The sequence below is a fragment of the Pollicipes pollicipes genome, unplaced genomic scaffold (assembly GCF_011947565.3).
Source record: "Pollicipes pollicipes isolate AB1234 unplaced genomic scaffold, Ppol_2.1 Scaffold_3447;HRSCAF=4054_pilon_pilon_pilon, whole genome shotgun sequence".
NCBI lineage: Eukaryota > Metazoa > Arthropoda > Thecostraca > Pollicipedomorpha > Pollicipedidae > Pollicipes > Pollicipes pollicipes.
In genome coordinates, this window is record NW_023596297.1 from 22,230,542 (window position 1) to 22,248,980 (window position 18,439).

Sequence of the window (18,439 nt, forward strand, 5' to 3'; positions counted from 1 at the left end):
GTCGTTCAGAAGGCGCTGGACGAACTCGATGTCATGGATGAAGGTCCACCGAGAGTTCTCATCCTCCAGAACCCCGGGAATGGAAAGGTTCTCATTTAGAGACTTAAGTTGACCCCTGAAACAGGCATCAACGTGTTACCCCTGACGACATTGGAGCAGCATACTGCGCCCCATAACGTGAAACGGAATGACATAACACTGATCCCAAGACAAGGACACAGTCCAAAGCGTTGCCCTCATGGCTCAATGAGCCGAACTGAAAATTATCCCAATGCACATATTCACTCCCGAGCATTGCCCTCGGTTAAATGGGCGTGCCTAAAACAACGTCCACTGGACGGCGGATCGGCTTTTCACCATGGATCCAATCCGAACAATTCGGTCAGCGCCAGCCGGCAGGTGTTGGCGCGTCCTGTGCCGCCTCTCACCGGATCGTGTCGACGAGGTTCTGCTGGAGCCAGCCGGGCAGTATGCGGTGCGGCGCCGCCGTGAACACCAGCCAGATATCCTGGCGCGTGCGCGGCCGGTCGGGGTCCACCAGGGCGGCGGCCCCGCTCGGCTAGCAGCCGCTCCACGGCCGGCGTCGCCTCGCGGCACGTGAACACGGCCTGGCCGAGACGCGCCGTGGCGGCCGGCGGCGGGCGCGGTTCGGCACGCACGTACAGCGACACCAAGTGTCGGCAGACGGGCGACAGCCAGCGGCGCAGCTCGGGTCGGCTCAGCACGCGCAGCAACTTCAGCAGCGCCGCCGTGTCCTCCGGCTGCGCATCCACGTGCAGCGCGAACCGGTGCACGAGCGACATGAAGCGTCGCTCCGCCTCGGCCGACAGGTAGCGGCGCGCGCTGGCGAAGGCCGTGGTCACCAGGCTGAGCTCGTGCCACGAGCCGCAGGCGGCCGTGTGCGCCGTGAGGGCGCGCAGGTAGGGCAGCACGAGCCGCGGCGGCCAGACCGGCCACAGGTGCACGCTCGCCCCCAGCCGGCTGAAGGCGGCCAACGGGAGGTCGGGCAGCCGGCGCAGGGAACACTCGAACAGCCGGCGCACGGTCGCGTCCGAGCGGGGAGCGCCCAGCCGGCCCAGGCTGAAAAGAGGTGCACCGTTACCAGCCCAGCAAGGACAGGTTAGGTCGGTGGGTCGAGGCTTGGCTGGCCCTTGGTTTCGCATTCTGTTTGATCGCGCACAGACGGTGATCACAGAAAGTCCGCCCCAGTGGCCAGTACAGGGGGCAGACCTTCCCCAGACAGTGACGCGAGGTCGGCCCCACTGACCAGTACAGGGAGCAGACTATCCCCAGACAGTGACGCGAGGTCGGCCCCACTGACCAGTAGAGTGAGCAGACGAGGCCCAGGTCGTCGCAGTCGTCGGCCCGCTCCAGCAGGGCCGTCTTCAGGCGGCGGACGTCGTCTGCAGGTGGCCGGCTTGGACCCTTCTGCAGCTTGTGCACGTCCCACAGTGTCGCCATGGCCTGACAGAGATGGCGCGGCTCGAGCGAATCGCCCAGCGCGGCGAACACCTCCTCCGCCGTCGACACCCTGGCGGCCGGCACGGAAACCACTGTCGACCAGCGGCGGCGGTGGGACGGCCGGGGCGCCTCGTCACCGCCGTCAGCCTGGTAGCGACGATCGGCCCGCGCCAGGTCCTCGGCAATCACGGCCACGCAGGCATTCCGAAGGTGACCAATGTTCAACAACATGCTCGCGCCACGCAACACCATGTTCGCACGTACTGTTTACTCTCCCCAACAGACGCAATGTCTTGTTCCACTGGTTCAAACAATGCGTACGCTAGTGACAATCTCAGGTATATGTAGCTGCGCCTTAGTCCACCCCTGCAGGACACTCGACAATATATCTGGTCAGCCTTACCAAGAAACCAATGGGGGGGGGGGGGAGGATGGACACTGAGAATGGAGGCGACGTCCTTACAATATATCGAAATCATTACGCACAGGCCCGCTGCCACCAGAGACTAAAAAGTGTGCCAAAACAGATCCAATGCCTTTGAAATACCCAGGCGTCTCCCGCAGATGAGGCATCTATCCATATAACCCAGCACGCGTCGAAACGTTCCGAACAGTGACCGGCACTTCACAGAACCAGCATGATCGGTGTGATGTGACAGGAGCAGCCGAACACTGGTCAGTGTAGTACAGTGGCCTTGCTCACCTGGCCAGCGCCTTCAGCACGTGGTCATCAGTGTCTGGGTAGAGGTGGACGCGGACCGAGTCCAGCTCGTCTGCCTCATCAAGCAGGCTGGATGACTCGTCCGGCTCATTGCCGGAAAATGGCCGCGACAGCGGGCTCGCGACGGCCGGCAGTCGGCCAGACCGCACGTGGCCACGTGGGTGGCCTACCATCCAGCAGAGGGATGAAATGATCAGACAGGGCTACAGGACATGACACTTCATCAGCAGCCAGAAATACAGCCACCTATTGTGCCTGAATGGGCTAGAATGTCATTTTCCTGCATGAAATCTACAAAACAACAAATCATCCATCATCCATCCATCCATTTTGTATTATGTATGTGAGGCCTGATCATGCCCAGTGTGTGTGTGCATGCTTTGTGAACCAGATTCAATGATCCTGTCAACCAGTTCAGTTTGGTCATTAAGTGGAGTTGTGTGGTAGGCTGCTATTACAGTTGGAATAGCATGTTATACTCAGTTTGATGCTTTACTACTTCAATTTTCAAGACCAACAGTGGTAGCATGACAATGTAGGCCAAGAGTTATATCTGATGCCTGGATTTTCTGCCTGCTGTACAAACATACATATATATATATATATATATGTATATATATATATATTTATATATATATATATATACATATTTACACACATATATATATATATATAAATATACATACATGCATGTATATATATACAGTTCAGATTTAGTTTGTGTAATTACAGGCATGTATATGCCTTTCGCATGCAATGCCCATGGCTGAGCACAACAAAGTGCATGAAGATCACAAGACCCAGTCATTGTCTTATGGGCAGAGTGTGAATAGGTGCTCATTTTCACAAGCTTAAACAATCACATTTCCAATTTTGTTGGTGTCAAGGTTGGATTCATGTGCATTGCATTTAGGTGCAGAGTATTAAGCTGATGCATATTACTCAAACAGCAAACAGCCTTTTGGTGTTAATATCAGGAGCATAACATTGTGTTCAACTGAGTTCAGGGTGACAAGAATACAGCTGGGGGGATGTAGAAATTTCACAATTTGATGTGTTCAATAACCAAGGACAAGGAAAGCCATGCATTTATTGACATTCATTTCTCGGTAGTGTTAGGATCCCAATATTCCTCACCATCCCAAAGTTTTCCTTGGATGTTGACTGAAGATATATGCCTGATATACGAACTACGAGCAAGGCAAAATCTGGGCCTATACCTGAGGAATAAACGAATTATGTGAAAATTGTTGCTAGGTCTCATTACGCCCCAACGACGATGCCACCGGTCATACACGCGCTACCCTTCGACCCTTGCGGTACCCTTGCAAACGAGCACGCGCCATTTGTTGTCTTACATGCGTATATTATGTCGCGTCAGAGCCTGTGCGATATAGGATCGTTGTGTTAACAGCTTTGCATCAAACAACCAATTGGAATACACTCCTTACTGTAGAGTGCTATGAAACCGCTGTGAATGCTGTTGATAACAAAAGCGCGTATACGTAAACAGACTTCCGTTGATGACGTCTTCTTTCATATCATGAGACAAAAAGTACACTTTTACTGATTTGCTTCCAATATATGCCGTCTGTTTGATCTTGACGCGTTCTAGCTAACGATCGTGTGCATGGTGTCGTTTCCACTTGCTGTCTCTCGAAGATGAGTAGGTGCGCTCGCGGGCGTCGTGCCATGGGACACAATGAGCGATTTCTGGGTGCCAGCTTGGACTGTCTCCGTTGTCCGGCTGGTGCAGACAGTAGGAATGGCAGACGTCCTGTAGCTGAGTGGTTGCGGAGGGTATTGAAGCCGTCAAATGCATCCGGCCGAACATAAAAACTCGCGAAGTGTTTCATCATTTCAGATGCCCCTGGTGTGGCACGCAAAAACAAAATGGTGCTACTATCCGCTGTACCAGCAACCTCAGGCCTGACCATCCATCGAGCAGTGACCGGTCACTGCACATTATTAAATACGTTGAGCGAGAGACGACCAGGGACGGAGACGCCGTCTTCCTGACTGGCTGGGCGCAGCGAGGGCGCTAGTATGCAGGTTTAGCGCTGAAAAGGCGCTCTGGACCTGAAAATACGCGCATCGTGAATGGAAGGGCACCCTAAGGGTTGATAAGGTTCCCCTCAAGTCTGAGACTGTGTCCAAATGCCGATAGCGCGCCTCTGAGCTGAAAATGGGACTTTCAGATCACGAACAACATTCTCAAATCGACGACATGCCACTTAGGCTGAGTGCACCCCCAGACTTGAAGACGCATCAGTGGCTTGAATGATCGCCCCAAGACCAGAAGTGCGCCCGAGAGGCTTAAAAGGTTAACAGGTAAAAGGTTAAAACATTCGCGTCGGGGATGCTCAGAGACGTGAGGAGTTTCGCCAGAGTCGGACGAATGGTGATCAGCGTGATGTGCTTTTATCTATGTTCTCTAAAATTGGGCGATCATAAAAATATACCAAATTGCGCATGGCACGTGACCTGGCGCGTACAGATGCGACAACCGGCGCAGCGTGAGAGCCTCTACACTCCCGCTCCTCAGCCGGGAGGGATCGCCGCAGGAGCTCGGATCTCAGTCTCGGTTCGCGAGGCTCCGCAGGTTCCGGAGCACGTGAAACTGTCAGTTCGCTGTGTTGCGGTGGAGTGATTAAACCGCAAAGTGACATGCGCCTTATCGCGGGTGCCGTCGGGTCTGCCGGTGGAGCCCCACCTCCTGCAGGAGCGCCGGCTTCCGTCCCACCCGGCTGCAGGCGTCGCGCCACTGTGCCGATCGCCTCCGCGCGCGCCGCTGGACGCGGTGCCGGTGCCGTCAGCGGCGGCGTCAAACGTTGGGATGTCGAGACGCGCCACGGGCGAGCCGCTCTGTCCGTGCCGGCTTGGGGCCCAGGTCACATGGACCGGGTCGGGTTTGGCGTCCCGGGTCACGGGGATCGGGCTGGGCTCGCCGCTCCAGGCCACGTGGACGGGCCGGCGGGGCCTGGTCACAACTACTGGTGGATGACAGCCGACCAGGGATTTGGTATGGGAAGAGCGTTTCCAGAAACCGGACGTGACTGCGGTCTTGAAAACATTCGCCTTGATTCACGCAAACCCAATTGTTGGGTCGAGGCGGTATCATAAACTTGCCACAGAGATAGAGTCAGCGATTTTATTAAAAACACCTGATTAAATACGTAAAACAATGCATCACAAACACTCGAACACGTTGATATAGCGTTTCTACGAACGAAGTGGGTGAAGCACATGGTCCTATAGTAGCGGGTCTGGCTATGTAATCACCTTCAGTTGAAGCCCCGCCGTACCGTTGGAACGGAGCTACCGAGAGTAGGTATGACCTTCACAAGACAGCAGTCACATCACAAGAGAGGTGCCCGGCCGTCACGTCCGACGGCGTCGGCCGGCAATGCGGCCATTTTGCCACATATAGGTAATACAAACGCACAGAGATCAATCAATAAATAAGCGTGCGGTAACACCAGCGGGACGTTACGATGAAGCACCAGCGTAGTATACACAAAGGCAGCCGGCCCTGTGACTGGGCAGTGTTATCCGTCGGATCAGCAGCCCGTACCCCAGAGACCGACGGCCGTCGGCGTGGCAGGGTCTATGCTCTACCTCCCGCGCTTGCGGAAGGCATCGTGCTTGCGGTGACGTTAGGGATTAGCGAAACTGTTAATAGGGAAGCCACACGCCACCGACGCGGAACATTCTGTCGGTATAAATGAGAAGGCATAGAGAGGGAAAATCCAGCAGTATGACAGGAACGCGCGGTACACACTAGATCTGACAACATCGGTCCATTCGGTTGGCCTACGGTGAAGGACTGAGGTAATGCAACACGTTCTGGACACTTCACTATATCAATACTCGTACGTCGGCCCAGACACAAACCACTTGAGCCCATTATCATCATCGGGAACCTTCGGGCACGTCCCTGAACGTAAACCATGCAACGAGCTGTCAGTGAAGAGCGATGATCTTCGCATGCGGGTTGTAAATTTGACCACAATTTCCTTCTAATATATATATATATATATATATATATATATATATATATATATACTTACATGTTCATGACGAAGAAGCTCAATGGAATAGGCAAATAAGACCAGACACTCAACTTTACACCCACGTATGCTAATTTCTATACAAATCAAGTGTACATATAAACCTACTTTGTGCTCACGCACCTTTGTGTGCAAGTGTTAACCATGAATTGCCGCTGTAAATTTCACCGAATTGGTTGAAGCTACTTGTCAGGAGCATGTGCAGCTGCTTTTCAGGAACTCGTTCTGTGGATTGCATGTGCAATGTATGACTTTAACAACAGCAGTTTTGTCGACGCCTTCGATAAGCCAGGCAATTCGCAGCCAAAAAATTCCCTGTGTTGACTTCTGATATTGTTCAGTCAGTCCAGAGGCTGAGCTGGCGGCGAGGTCGACTGGAATGAGTCATCGGCCAGGTGGTCGTTTGAAATGTATGCAATGCACAAGGATTTGCAAGTGAGCGACATCTATGAAGCATCCGTTTAAGCAGCAGCATCCCACAGACATGGTCCAATGACGTCTGGCACTTTGCCGGAGGCAAAGCACTGAACCAGCCGTCAGGCCTGGCCAAGTCGAGGCGGAGCAAACAGCGCACGAGCTTTCGTATCACAGGCGCCGACGTTAAGGTCCATGACACGTCAGATAGTCAACAATTCCTACGACTCATTTTGTAGCCAGAGCTCAAACCTGAATAGATTTTGAAATGATATGTCGTATGTCACGTGGACGTGATAAATAGGATGAAAAAATAGCAGTGTGCCTCGCAGGACAAGAAGCCCAGAGTTCATAGAGCTGGCAGTACTGAGACAAGGCACGGCCAGTACCGGCGATTACGCGTTGACGAAAATGTGGTTGTGCCAATACCTACTGGTATGTTTCATACTGGAATAAGCGCAACAATCTATTGAATACCCCACAGGACGTATGATGCAACATTTTCAGCGTATGATAACGAAAGCAAGAACCACAATTTGCATTAAAACAACTCGTAGACTTCTGCACGCTTTGACTGAAATCCCAGCTGGAATCCAGCCGTCGGTGTGGCGATGTGCCAGACCATTGCAAGGACAGGCTGGCTTTCAGCTTTCCACGCCTTACAACAGCACTGGGATCTCGACGTGGCATAGCGGTGCAAACCTCTCGTGAGGAGCTGGGGCGACATCCACTTCTAGTGAGGCTCGAGACCACTTCAGCTAACATTTGTTTGTTGTTGACCGCGATGTTTGGATGTGCCGCCTACTTATATCACGCTGCTTCGCTTTGTTTCGCGACCAGCCATTTTCGTTTTCATTGTTTCTACGCCGAAAGAAAGCATCTATTGGCTAGCAGGCACTTAGTTACACGGCGGGGTTATATTACGCAGCACGGGTGAAAACGTAAACTACTGTTAAAAACCAAAACGCACTGCTTTGTCTCATCCGGGTTAATCTGTGCCGGCCCGTTGTTCCCATACATTCCAAGGGAGGTCCAACTGTCGACGCCTGTTTCTTTTTGGAAGGTGTCCCGACGCGCGCGCATGCCCTATGACGCACGAAGTTGCGCTAAAGTTGGCAACGGCTGTCCCGCGGCCGGGATCATCTCTTGCGCGGTGCTATCCCTCGCTCGTGAGGTGCGCTGGTAGGATTTTGTCTCTCTCAGACTGAAGCCGAGCGTGGGATTTCTTGTCTCACGCAGCGCTAAGCCTCTGGGATGCAAACTCAACTACGGAGCGGCATTTTGGGCCAGCACCTGATAGACACGTCACAGCAACGAGGTTCGTAAATCTTACGCGAGTAAGTAACGTTGAGGCTGCGACGTCGTGATTCACTCCGCTTAAGAAGACTGAAGGGCACATTGTCTCTCACTTACCGCGCGGGAATCCCGACTGGTCTAAGGAGCAATTTCGGCGTTTCAAGAGTCAGTGACGCGACCCTTGCCGAGAAGCACCTACACAAAGCTGACTCTCAGTGCGTTGCGCGTGACGGTCCGTCGGCGCCTGGGACCGTCTCAGGCGGTGCCTCCCTGAGACCTGGCGGCGGCGCGCTGTGTCGAGCTGCTGTCGGAGGTCTCGCCGTCTGCGCTGCTCAGCGAGAGCCGGCGCTGCTCGCGCTCCGTGGAGTCGGCGTGACGCTCCTTGGTCCTGGAGCCCGGACTCGACAGGCGCCCCTGCTCGGCGTCCCTGAAGGGCGTCACAGGGCTGTCCGGGGTCATGCGCAACTCGTTCTGGAAGTAGCTGTGTTCCGAGTCCCTGAAGTTGGCCAGAGAGCTGTTGGGGAACCTGGGAGTCGCGTTCTTGAAATTGCCGTGTTCAGCGCCTCTGAAGTTTGACAGGTGATTATCCGGAACTCTGGAGGCTGTGTTCGTCTGGTGCCCGAGCTCAGAGTCCCTAAATCCCGTCAGATGGCGCTGCTCTGCGTCTCTGAAGCTCTTCAGGTGGTGTTCCCCGTTCCTGGGGGCTGGACTCGTCAGGTTTCTGTGCCCCGCGTCTTTGAGGTTCGTCAGATGCCGCTGCTCCGCGTCCCTGGAGGTCGGACTCGTCAGATGTCTGTGCTCTGTGTCTCTGAAGTTGGTCAGATGCCGCTGCTCGGCGTTCCTGGCGGCGGGACTGGCGAGACGCTGCTGCTCGCCGTTGTGCCGCTCGGCGCCGGTGTCCTGCCGGCCGGGCGGCGTGCCCAGGCTCAGCTGGCGGCTGAGGCCGAGCGGCGCCCGGCCAGCGCCATCGCCGCCCTCCGAGCCGGCGCCGAGCGTCACGTAGTACGGACTGTTGGCGCTCTGCAGGGTGCGCGCCTGCGCGGCGGCCGCGTGTCGCGCCCGCTGCCCGTCCGTGCCGCCGTGGCCCAGCCGGCCGCTGACCGAGCTGGAGCGCGGGCTGCCGTACTCGCCGTACGTGAGACGCTGGTGCTCGGCGCCGCCGCCCCGGCCCGCCCTGGAGTCGAGGCTGCCGTACGTCCGGTCGGCCGCCAGCTCGCGGCGCGAGAGCTCGCCGTCACGCAGGCCGGCCGCCTCCATGTAGGAGGGTGCGGCCGGCGGTCGCGGGAAGGGCTGGTTCAGCGCGCCGGCCTGGCCGTCGGCGTTGGCGGGACGCGGCCGTGGTCGGCCGGCGGCGCGGTTGGGCGAGGAGTCTCGGCTCTCCGAGCCGCTGTCGGTGGCCGTGGTGGCCGGCTCGGACGGGTCGTCCTGCGGCGCCGGCCGGCGGCCCAGCGCGTTCGGGTGCGGCGAGAGTCGAGAGCGGCGCGCCGGTGTCACGCGCGCCGTCACTGCCTCGCGCACTGCCGGCAGACGGCGGCGGCGGTCAGGGCGCGCCGTGGGCAATGACGTGCAGGCAAGGGCGCCACTTGAACGCGGTGGAAGGACGTAGCAGAGCTTCCACGGCAACGGGCCCACCACACGTACAACACTTATCTGACCAGGTACTGACACCTTATTTGCGAGCGGTCTCACTCTCATCTTGTTTGTACTGATCCTATCAGACCCGTGCGATAATCTGCCTGATTCTGTCACAGCTCTCACCAGCCACCCTCTCGGATCTTAACATATAATGTCACTAACGTCATGAGAAACTGAATTTGCCCAAGCTCTAACAGATAGTGCCACTTTACTCCAACAGACACTGGTGGCCAGAGGCAGCGCCACGGATTATGATTTGGGGGATAAAATTTTTTTCGGGAGGCGTCCTGGACAAAATAGGGTCTCTTTATTCGGAGAAGGGGAGGGGTTCTGAGTGACGATATCGTAGTAAAGGGTGAGAAACACGTGTCCCTTGGCAAATTGTTACATGTATTAATATTACTTGAATAAATGGTGATAATCTAGAATAAGCAATCTAGAATAGAAAACTGCTGATCAATGCACAGATCTTTGCGACCAACCCCCCTCCCCCTCCCTATCAGAGCAATGGTTAACATACAAAAGGGCCTATTGATTCTGGCACGTGCTACCTAATCCATAAAGGGGTCTCCTGACCTAAGCAAAGAACGTCTTGCTGCGGAAAAAGTCCTCCGATTCCGATTTAGAGCCCGACGATCTCTTGCTGATGGCAGCACGCCTGTTGCGTAGTGGGCCGGGCAGTAAGGAGCGGCAATAACGGATGGCCCCTCACCTGACTTAGTCGGCCAGATGGTGAGCAGGTACTTGAGAATGGAGATCGGTCTCTGGAAGTCGATCTCGGTGCGGCCGATCTCCGAGTGCAGCATCAGCACGGGCCCAAAGCAGATGGCCACGTTCTGCGGCGTCATCTTGTTGCACTGCGCCTGGGAGGCTACCAGCCGGAGGTGGTCCATCAGGAACAGCAGGGTGCTCTGCGCGGGGAGGGCGTTCATCAGCGGGCTGTGCTCTGCGCGGGTAGAGCGTCTGTCAGTGGACTGTGTTCTGCGCGGGTAGGGCGTCCGCCAGTGGGCTGTGTTCTGCGTGGGTAGGGCATCCGTCAGCAGACCGTGCTTTGCGCGGTAGGGCGTTCATCAGCGGACTGTGCTCTGCGCGGTAGTGCGCCCGTCAGCGGCCTGTGGGTAGAACGTCCGCCAGCGGTCTGTGCTCTGCGCGGGTAAGACATCCGCCAGCGGACTGTGCTCTGCGTGGGCAGGATGTCCGTCAGTGGACTGTGCTCTGCGTGGGTAGGGCATCCTTCAGCGGACTGTGCTCTGCGTGGGTAGGGCATCCATCAGTGGACTGTGCTTTGCGCGGTAGGGCGTCCTTCAGCGGGCTGTGCTCTGCGTGAGTAGGGCATCCTTCAGCGGACTGTGCTCTGCGTGGGTAGGGCATCCATCAGTGGACTGTGCTCTGCGCGGTAGGGCATCCTTCAGCGGGCTGTGCTCTGCGTGAGTAGGGCATCCTTCAGTGGACTGTGCTCTGCGCGGTAGGGCATCCTTCAGCGGGCTGTGTTCTGCGTGAGTAGGGCATCCTTCAGCGGACTGTGCTCTGCGTGGGTAGGGCATCCTTCAGCGGGCTGTGTTCTGCGTGAGTAGGGCATCCTTCAGCGGGCTGTGCTCTGCGTGAGTAGGGCATCCTTCAGTGGACTGTGCTCTGCGCGGTAGGGCATCCTTCAGCGGGCTGTGTTCTGCGTGAGTAGGGCATCCATCAGTGGACTGTGCTCTGCGTGGGTAGGGCATCCTTCAGCGGGCTGTGTTCTGCGTGAGTAGGGCATCCATCAGTGGACTGTGCTCTGCGTGGGTAGGGCATCCGTCAGCGGGCTGTGGCCGTGCGTCGCGGTGCCAGCGGTGTCGGCGCGGAGGAGTCTGACTAGATCAACGCCACGAGGCTCGCTGTCATTTACAGGAGACAGTGTTGTGATGGCATGGTTTTTCAGATTACTTGTACCTCTACCACTGCTTTAACTCCGATGATCCGCTTTGCGTGGCGCCTTGCGGCCGACGAGCTCGTCATGAGCTCCGTCGAAGGGAGACGGGATTGATTCATCTCCTCAATTTTCCGGTAGAAGGGGACGTCCACAACCTAATCGAGATCACAGGGTAGTTCTGCAGCAACAAAAACCTTTGGCACGTGTTGGTGACAACAAAGATCGTTCCGTACACGAAAGTTTTAAAACGACTTAAGTGATCTTTAATGGAAAAGTCATTCAAAGTTGTGCTCATTAGCATCGATTTCCTTCTAAAGAAAGAATCCCATTCAGGTCCTCCTGAAAACTTTTTTCGTTGTTTATCTGAAACCATGGGTAGAGAATGCTGATAAGCGTCTAAGTGACACCCTTGGTTCGCCAGCTAGCGCGGAAACTTAAGTTTCACCCGCGGACACTCGAATCCGAATCTCTAGAAAGTCTCTGGATCCTGGAGTAACTGAATAAAAACAGTCTCACACAAACATAAGTATTTCCAGGTTGAGGCATGGCTTTAACAAACATCTAAATTATAAGTTAGAAGCCACATCTAGCACGTCAAATGATGCTAGAACCCGGCAGATGCCACACCGAATTGTTCTAGCTTCAACGCCCAAAACCAAGCGGAGGTTTCAACGAGTTCGCTCGGAACACTCATAGGCGCTCATAAGCGGTTACCTTTCGTTCGGGAGGTGCAGTTTTACTTGGAGTCCCATGAGGCATTCTGGATATTTTTACCGATGAACGAAGATCGTTGAAGGAAAATGCCACTCTGTGGCTACCCTACTAAAGGAATTACATGGCAAAGAAATGTCGGCCCATTGTCGACTAGCATTGGCCGATGGCGGAGCGTTTGTCCTTGACTAACATATAATATTACGCTCGTCCGTTTGCCCACGACCATCGCCCAGAACAAATGCCCCTCCATCCCGTCCCACATATTTACCTGAGCACAACAGCCCATTTCCTTTCCATGAACTATTCATGACGACGTGTTTGATCACAATAGCTGTCATGGCGAGTCTCCTTAATCAGAGAGGAAACAAGGCCATTATCTGCGGCCTTCAGGGATGCGTGATGGCATTCTTCATCGGCGCTCCCAACGGTCAGATCGGACCGACCATTCCACTACTGTCATCTGCAGTCATCCACTCCCCCTAGCAAGTGCTCGGGCCCCTTGCGGTACGCACCCATAAGCACGTCGTACGCATGCGGGGTCCGCGCTCTAGGAGCGACAGAGCCGGCCGTACCAGTGAGCGGCGCAGAGCGAGCTTTCGATGCGTACGCACCCGACTGGTCTTCGGCAGACAGTCGAGGATGGAGAGCATGAGCTTGGCGTTGGCGGCCGAATCGTCGGGCAGGCACACGGACAGAGCGTCGCACAGCATCTGGTACAGACACTTGGTGAAGAGCGGCTCAGGAAGCTCGCGCAGGTAGTCCTTGAGCACCCCTGCCGAGATGGTGTGTACCGGTCAGGCGTCTCATGGCTGGGCGTCTTGGATGACTGTATCCGTTAACTCGGACTGTCTGTGTCGAGAAAATATTATGAGATGGAGCTGACATTGACGGGGGCTGGTCGAAAACCCGTTCTAGAAAATTAGTTGCAAATGAGCGTCCTTTGTGAACTGAGCCGAAGCTGTGGGTCCAGCATTCTGATCTGGCAGAATATTGAGGACACATCTTTAAGGGTGGGATTGTGGACCTAATGCACGCATACGCGGCTCAGGTAGAGGGAGGGAGAGACAGAAACGCGGCCAGAGCAGCAGCGGCAACATCAGCAACAGCGGAGTGAATGAGAAAGCAGCCAAAGACACAGGAGGTGGAGGCTGGCCGTGAGCGCCCGATGCAGCGGCACACTCGCCTGTGATGACGTTGATGTCCGGCACGCTGTGCGGGGAGAGGTCAGCCGTGCGCGCGCCCTCCTCCAGCTGGCGGCGCAGGGCACGCGTTTTGTCGGCCGACCCGCACAGCCGGTACAGGCCGATGATGTCGAGACCGCGCCGCTCCACCTCGTCCACGCAGCGCTTGACGATGAGCGGCACGCTGAGGCCAGAGCCCTCGCGCGCCACCGTGGTCTCCAGGTCGACGCCGAACAGCGCGCCGGGCCGCGTGCTCGGCAGCCGCTCGAAGCAGCGCTTCGGCTCGGTGTAGCGCAGGCGCACGTACAGGCTGCCGTGCGGCTCGACCTTGAGCGCCAGCTGCTGGGTGCCGCCGTCGCGCGGCAGCGACGCCACGCCCATCGAGCTGCGGTAGCAGAGCTTGTGCCGGAACTGCGGGTCCCACGAGTAGATGAGCACGTCCAGCTGGCGGCTGGCGATCAGGTCGAGCTCGAACGTCTCGTCCCAGTCGAACACCAGGTCGCCGGTGCGGATCACCGTGCGCGCCTTGTGCACGTGGTCGCACTCGAGCACGCAGTAGAGGTCGCGCAGGCGGTGCTGGCGGCCGGCCGGGCGCAGGCCGCGGCCCGACAGCAGCTGCACGGACAGCAGACCGGACAGACCGGCCTCTGAGTCGGCCGCCGAGGCGCGGGACCAGCTGTGCCGCAAAAACTCTGCCGGCAGGAGGTGTCGCGCCGGGGTCAACGGTGGGGTGTGTGACGCGTGACGGTCAGGTCCGGGCTCGGGTCTCATCGGGCGCTGCGTTGTGCCATGCGGCAATGGGCGTGAGACACTGAGACACTAATGATGACACACTAATGATGACACTAATGATGGGATCGACAGGGCCGGTGCACAGCTGAACAGCTGCGAACAGCCAGCACCAAGTTCGCCCGTGATGCCGTGGCGATCTCACAGACGGGGCCGCAGCCAGCTGCCTGCGGAAGCCCTGTTTGCCTGCCGTGGCTGGACGCGCCCATGCTCACCGGCGGGGTTGATGTCGAGCACGGAGAAACGCGACCTGGCCTCGGGCTGCGGCGCCGGCGTCACGCAGCGCTCCTCGGGCCGGCGGTGCGGCAGCTGGGAAAGCGCATCCGGACGGCCGGCCTCCGACGGCGGCGCGGCGCGCGGCGCGCCCGGCCGCGAGCCGCGCCAGTACTGCGGCGACTCCTGCGGCCCGCGCAGCAGCCCGTCACAGTCACGCAGCCGGTCACAGTCACGCAGACGGTCACGGTCACAGTCACAGTAGCCGGTCACAGTCACAGTCACAGTCACAGCAGCCGGTCACAGTCACGCAGCCGGTCACAGCCACAGCAACCGGTCACAGCCACAGCAGCCAGTCATAGTCACAGCAGCCGGTCACAGCCACGCAGACGGTCACAGTCACGCAGCCAGTCACAGCCACAGCAGCCGGTCACAGTCACGCAGCCGGTCACAGTCACGCAGCCAGTCACAGTCACAGCAGCCGGTCGCAGTCACGCAGCCGGTCACAGACACGCAGCCGGTCACAGTCACAAAGCCGGTCACAGTCACGCAGCCAGTCACAGCCACAGCAGCCGGTCACAGCCACAGCAGCCGGTCGTAGTCACAGCAACCAGTCATAGTCACGCAGCCAGAGCGGCGGCGGCGAACTTAAGTCAGGCGAACTTAAGTCAGCCAGTATTCGCCTGTCAGTGGTGCGACCTCCTGAACAACAAACACCAGTCAGCGGTATTCTAGCCGAAGATACTTCTAATCCAGGAACAGGAGATCATCTGTGATTCATCTATACGTGGCCAGTCCATACTGCACAGATGATGCGTGCCTGGAGGATCCAACCATCCGTTCGTGAACGTCTTCCTATGCTCCTAAACTACATCGCCTTCAACGCGACCCGATCTTGTCACCTGGTGCCCGGCTCCAGCGCGCACGGAGACTCCGCGTGTCACTCCGTCACGGACTACTGCTCAACAATCCCACAGTCTGGTATTGACCGCTGTCCCGTACCACCCGCCGCCCCTCCCCCTCCCCCTCAGCCCCCGCTGCCCAGCTTACCGCCATGTCGGCGCCGAGGTTCTCAGCGCTGTACGTGAGCGTCACACCCCGGCGGGCGGGCGGCTGCGACGCGTCCCGGTACTGGCGGATGCGCTCGTAGATGGCGCCGGTGGAGGGCGCGCGCGACAGCCACTGCTTGTAGTCGGACGTCGACAGCGACGCCGGCGCGCGCATGCTCGGGGGCACTCCTGTGAATCGCGTGCCCAGTGAGACGGCAGCACGCCATCACGCGACGCCGAGCGTCCGCGCACCCGCTGCAGTCGAGCAAGTGGCGCAAATGGGGATCATTGCATCTCGATGTGCTATGCGTCACAACTAGTCGGGTTTCGCAAAGTCCATAGTCCATGCTGTCCTAGCACTGTTGGCTTGATGCCCGGTATCTGTAGCGTTGAAACGCTTGAGCGGTTGAGCCGAAGCACATCTCTTCTTTGTCCGAGCTTGCCTTTGCTCAACTGCGACTTACCTCGGCTGAATGGAAGCTCATCTCGCTTTTGTTGCAACCCACCAGTCCGTGGCTAGATCTCGCTTTTCCCAGAAAGCGGCTCACCATGCCTGCGCGACAACTCACTTCTCCTGGGAATTGACCTGTCCTGGAACGCTGCTCACCTTTCCCCTGTCGCAGCTTAACTCATCCTCACAGCAGCTCATTTATCACCCGTATCTAAATGGTTCACCTGAGACCACTCACCGCCACCCGCCATTCACCAACCTCTCTATCGCTCTCTCTCCTGGAGCGCAGCCCCTCTCCGCGGGCGCAGCTCGCTCTGTCTGAGCATCATCCCGTCTCTCCTCCATCGGACTCACCTCTCCGCGGGCGCAGCTCGACCCATCTAAGCAGCAGCCTGCCTCCCCTCCGCCGAGCTCACCTCTCCGCGGGCGCAGCTCGCTCCATCTGAGCGGCAGCCTGCCTCCTCTTCGCTGAGCTCACCTCTCCGCGGGCGCAGCTCGCCCCATCTGAGCAGCAGCCTGTCTCCCCTCTGCCAAGCTCACCTCTCCGCGGGCGCAGCTCGGGCGCGCTGACGGCGCCGTCACTGTCATCCGTGTTGTCAGCCGGTCCGGCCGAGCCGTAGCCGCTGACGTAGCCGGGCCGGGTCGCCAGCGCCAGCGGCTCGCCGCGGCGCGGCAGTGAGCGGCTGCGCTCGCCGACGGCGGCCAGCGGTGCGCCGAGCCGACGCGGTGCGCCGAGCCGCCGGCTCGATGTAGCCTCCGAGTCCGAGGCGTACTCCAGCGAGGCCGTGCGTCGGCGCATGGCGCTCAGGCGCCGCATCGTGTCCTGGTAGCGCATCGGGTACTGCAGCGACGCCGGCGGTCCGGCCGGCATGGCTGGCGGCAGCGCGCTCGTCCAGCTGTCCGAGCCGTCGGCCGGCAGCAGCTGGTCACTGTAGGTGCGCGTGACGCCGCGCCCGACTGCTGTCGCGCCGCGCTGGTACGTCTCCGCGCGTGACAGGCTTCCGTAGCCGGCGCGACCGCGCACGCCGTACAGGCCGGCGGCAGGCGGCGCGTGTGCGGCCGGTGAGACGAGCGCGCTCGAGAACGGCCGCTGGTAGTGGGAGTAGCCGTGTGGCTGCTCGGTCACCACCGGCGGCGGCTGGTAGGCGGCGCGCCGGCCCGACACCGCCACCTCCTGGTAGCGAGGCGGCGCGTCCGTCGGCTCGGCCATCCCCAGCCGTGCGTAGCCGTAGTGCAGCGCGTCACTGGCCGGCGGGCGGCGCGGCGGCAGCGGCGGCGGCGCCGCGCTTGCCTCCTCCGGCAGCTCCTGCTTGATGACGACCACCGGCGGTCCATTGGCCTGCAGCGCGCCGGGCGGCGGGCTGGGCCGGCCCGGCTCGTGTCGCCGCCGCCGGGTGGTCAGCACCAGCCGTCGCGGAATCGACATGATGATCACCACGTCGTCCAGCCCCATGCCGGCCACGTCCACCAGATTGACGGCCAGCACCTCGTCGCCGACACGCAGGCAGCCCGAGTTGTAGACGGCCGACTCGAGCGCGATCCGGGAGACGAACACGCCGTCGGCGCGCTCGCCGCCGTCGCCCTCGCGGATGTAGAGGCCGAGCGTCTGGCCGGGCCGCTTGACGATCTCCACGAACTGGATCGTGTGCCGACCGTCCTGCGGCGGGCCGCCGGTCAGCAGGGGCCGAGGCAGAGGCAGAAGCTACGGCGGCACGGGTCGCCGACCGGGCAATGACCATCGGCCCATCGTCCGTCGGCTTAAGTAAGGACTAATGCATAGAGGGCAGATAATTTAGCCAGTTTACAGAAGAGTGACTGATGCAGTGACGAGGCTACCAAGGCGAGAAGACACGCCGAACACCAAGTTGTTCCTCCGGACCTAGTGGCCTTCACGCTCCTGCAGTAAACTGCCAATGACCGCACAGCTAATACAATCGGACCATGCCGCAACGCTCTCTGGAGGCTCGACACAAATAATAAATGCATTGATCGAGAGCCCACTCTGGCCCGTCTGCCCGCGGACTTACGGCGCACCGAGGATGGAGCGCAGGTGGGGATCGGGGCGGACGCCGCAGCCTCACCTGCTGCGCCATGAACCCGGTGGCGATACGGTAGGCTTTCTTGGAGAGACGGCGGGGATCGAGCGAGGTGACCATCATCTCGCCTCGCTGCTCCACCAGACGCAGCGCGGCCGCCGTCGACGCGTCCAGGTCGTTCTCGACCGTCTCGATCTGGCGGAAGATCTCGGTGGAGATTCCGCTCACCTGCCGAGCCAGGGCGTCCCGGTCAGAGCACACCTTCGTCGGTACGCATCCACCCACCCAGGCACACCGAAGCGCAGAAGTAACACGGCAGCGAGCACCGCTCTGGACCCGGCTCCGGTCTTACTGCGCCCGGCTTGTAGCCAGACTCGTGGACGGAGGGGCAGTGCGACGATGTGTGGCATGAGCAGGCCGACTCGGGGGAGATTGGATCCTCGCCTTTCTGAAGTCCTTCTGCACCACCATCTGGGGCATGCCGAAGCCGGCAGCGCTGTCTG

General features: G+C 58.6%; 1 protein-coding gene across 1 annotated transcript; it reads right to left on the reverse strand.

The window, feature by feature from the left end:
* Positions 1-736: 736 nt before the first annotated feature.
* LOC119092292 (rho GTPase-activating protein 100F-like) lies at positions 737-18,429 on the reverse strand. Its single transcript, XM_037215263.1, has 16 exons — positions 18,381-18,429; positions 17,982-18,164; positions 17,288-17,557; positions 16,624-16,741; positions 15,451-15,638; positions 14,403-14,496; positions 13,401-14,090; positions 12,829-12,989; positions 10,310-10,508; positions 9,397-9,479; positions 9,064-9,213; positions 8,240-8,376; positions 2,165-2,299; positions 1,322-1,531; positions 787-1,080; positions 737-755 (listed from the first exon to the last, which is right to left on the reverse strand). The coding sequence occupies exons 1-16, from the start codon at positions 18,414-18,416 to the stop codon at positions 737-739; spliced, it is 2,967 nt and encodes a 988-aa protein (XP_037071158.1). The 5' UTR covers positions 18,417-18,429.
* Between the last annotated feature and the right edge of the window lie 10 nt (positions 18,430-18,439).

Bases quoted from the DNA above. Each gene is read 5' to 3' on its own strand.
- LOC119092292 (XM_037215263.1), bottom strand. From the start codon at position 18,416: ATGCCCCAGATGGTGGTGCAGAAGGACTTCAGAAAG. The intron at 8,377-9,063 runs GTCAGCGGCCGG...GACGCCGAGCAG, and splicing joins GCAGCCCGCGCTCCAGCTCG to GGGCGCCTGTCGAGTCCGGG. The intron at 2,300-8,239 runs GTCTCAGGGAGG...GGCCGTCGCGAG, and splicing joins ACACAGCGCGCCGCCGCCAG to CCCGCTGTCGCGGCCATTTT.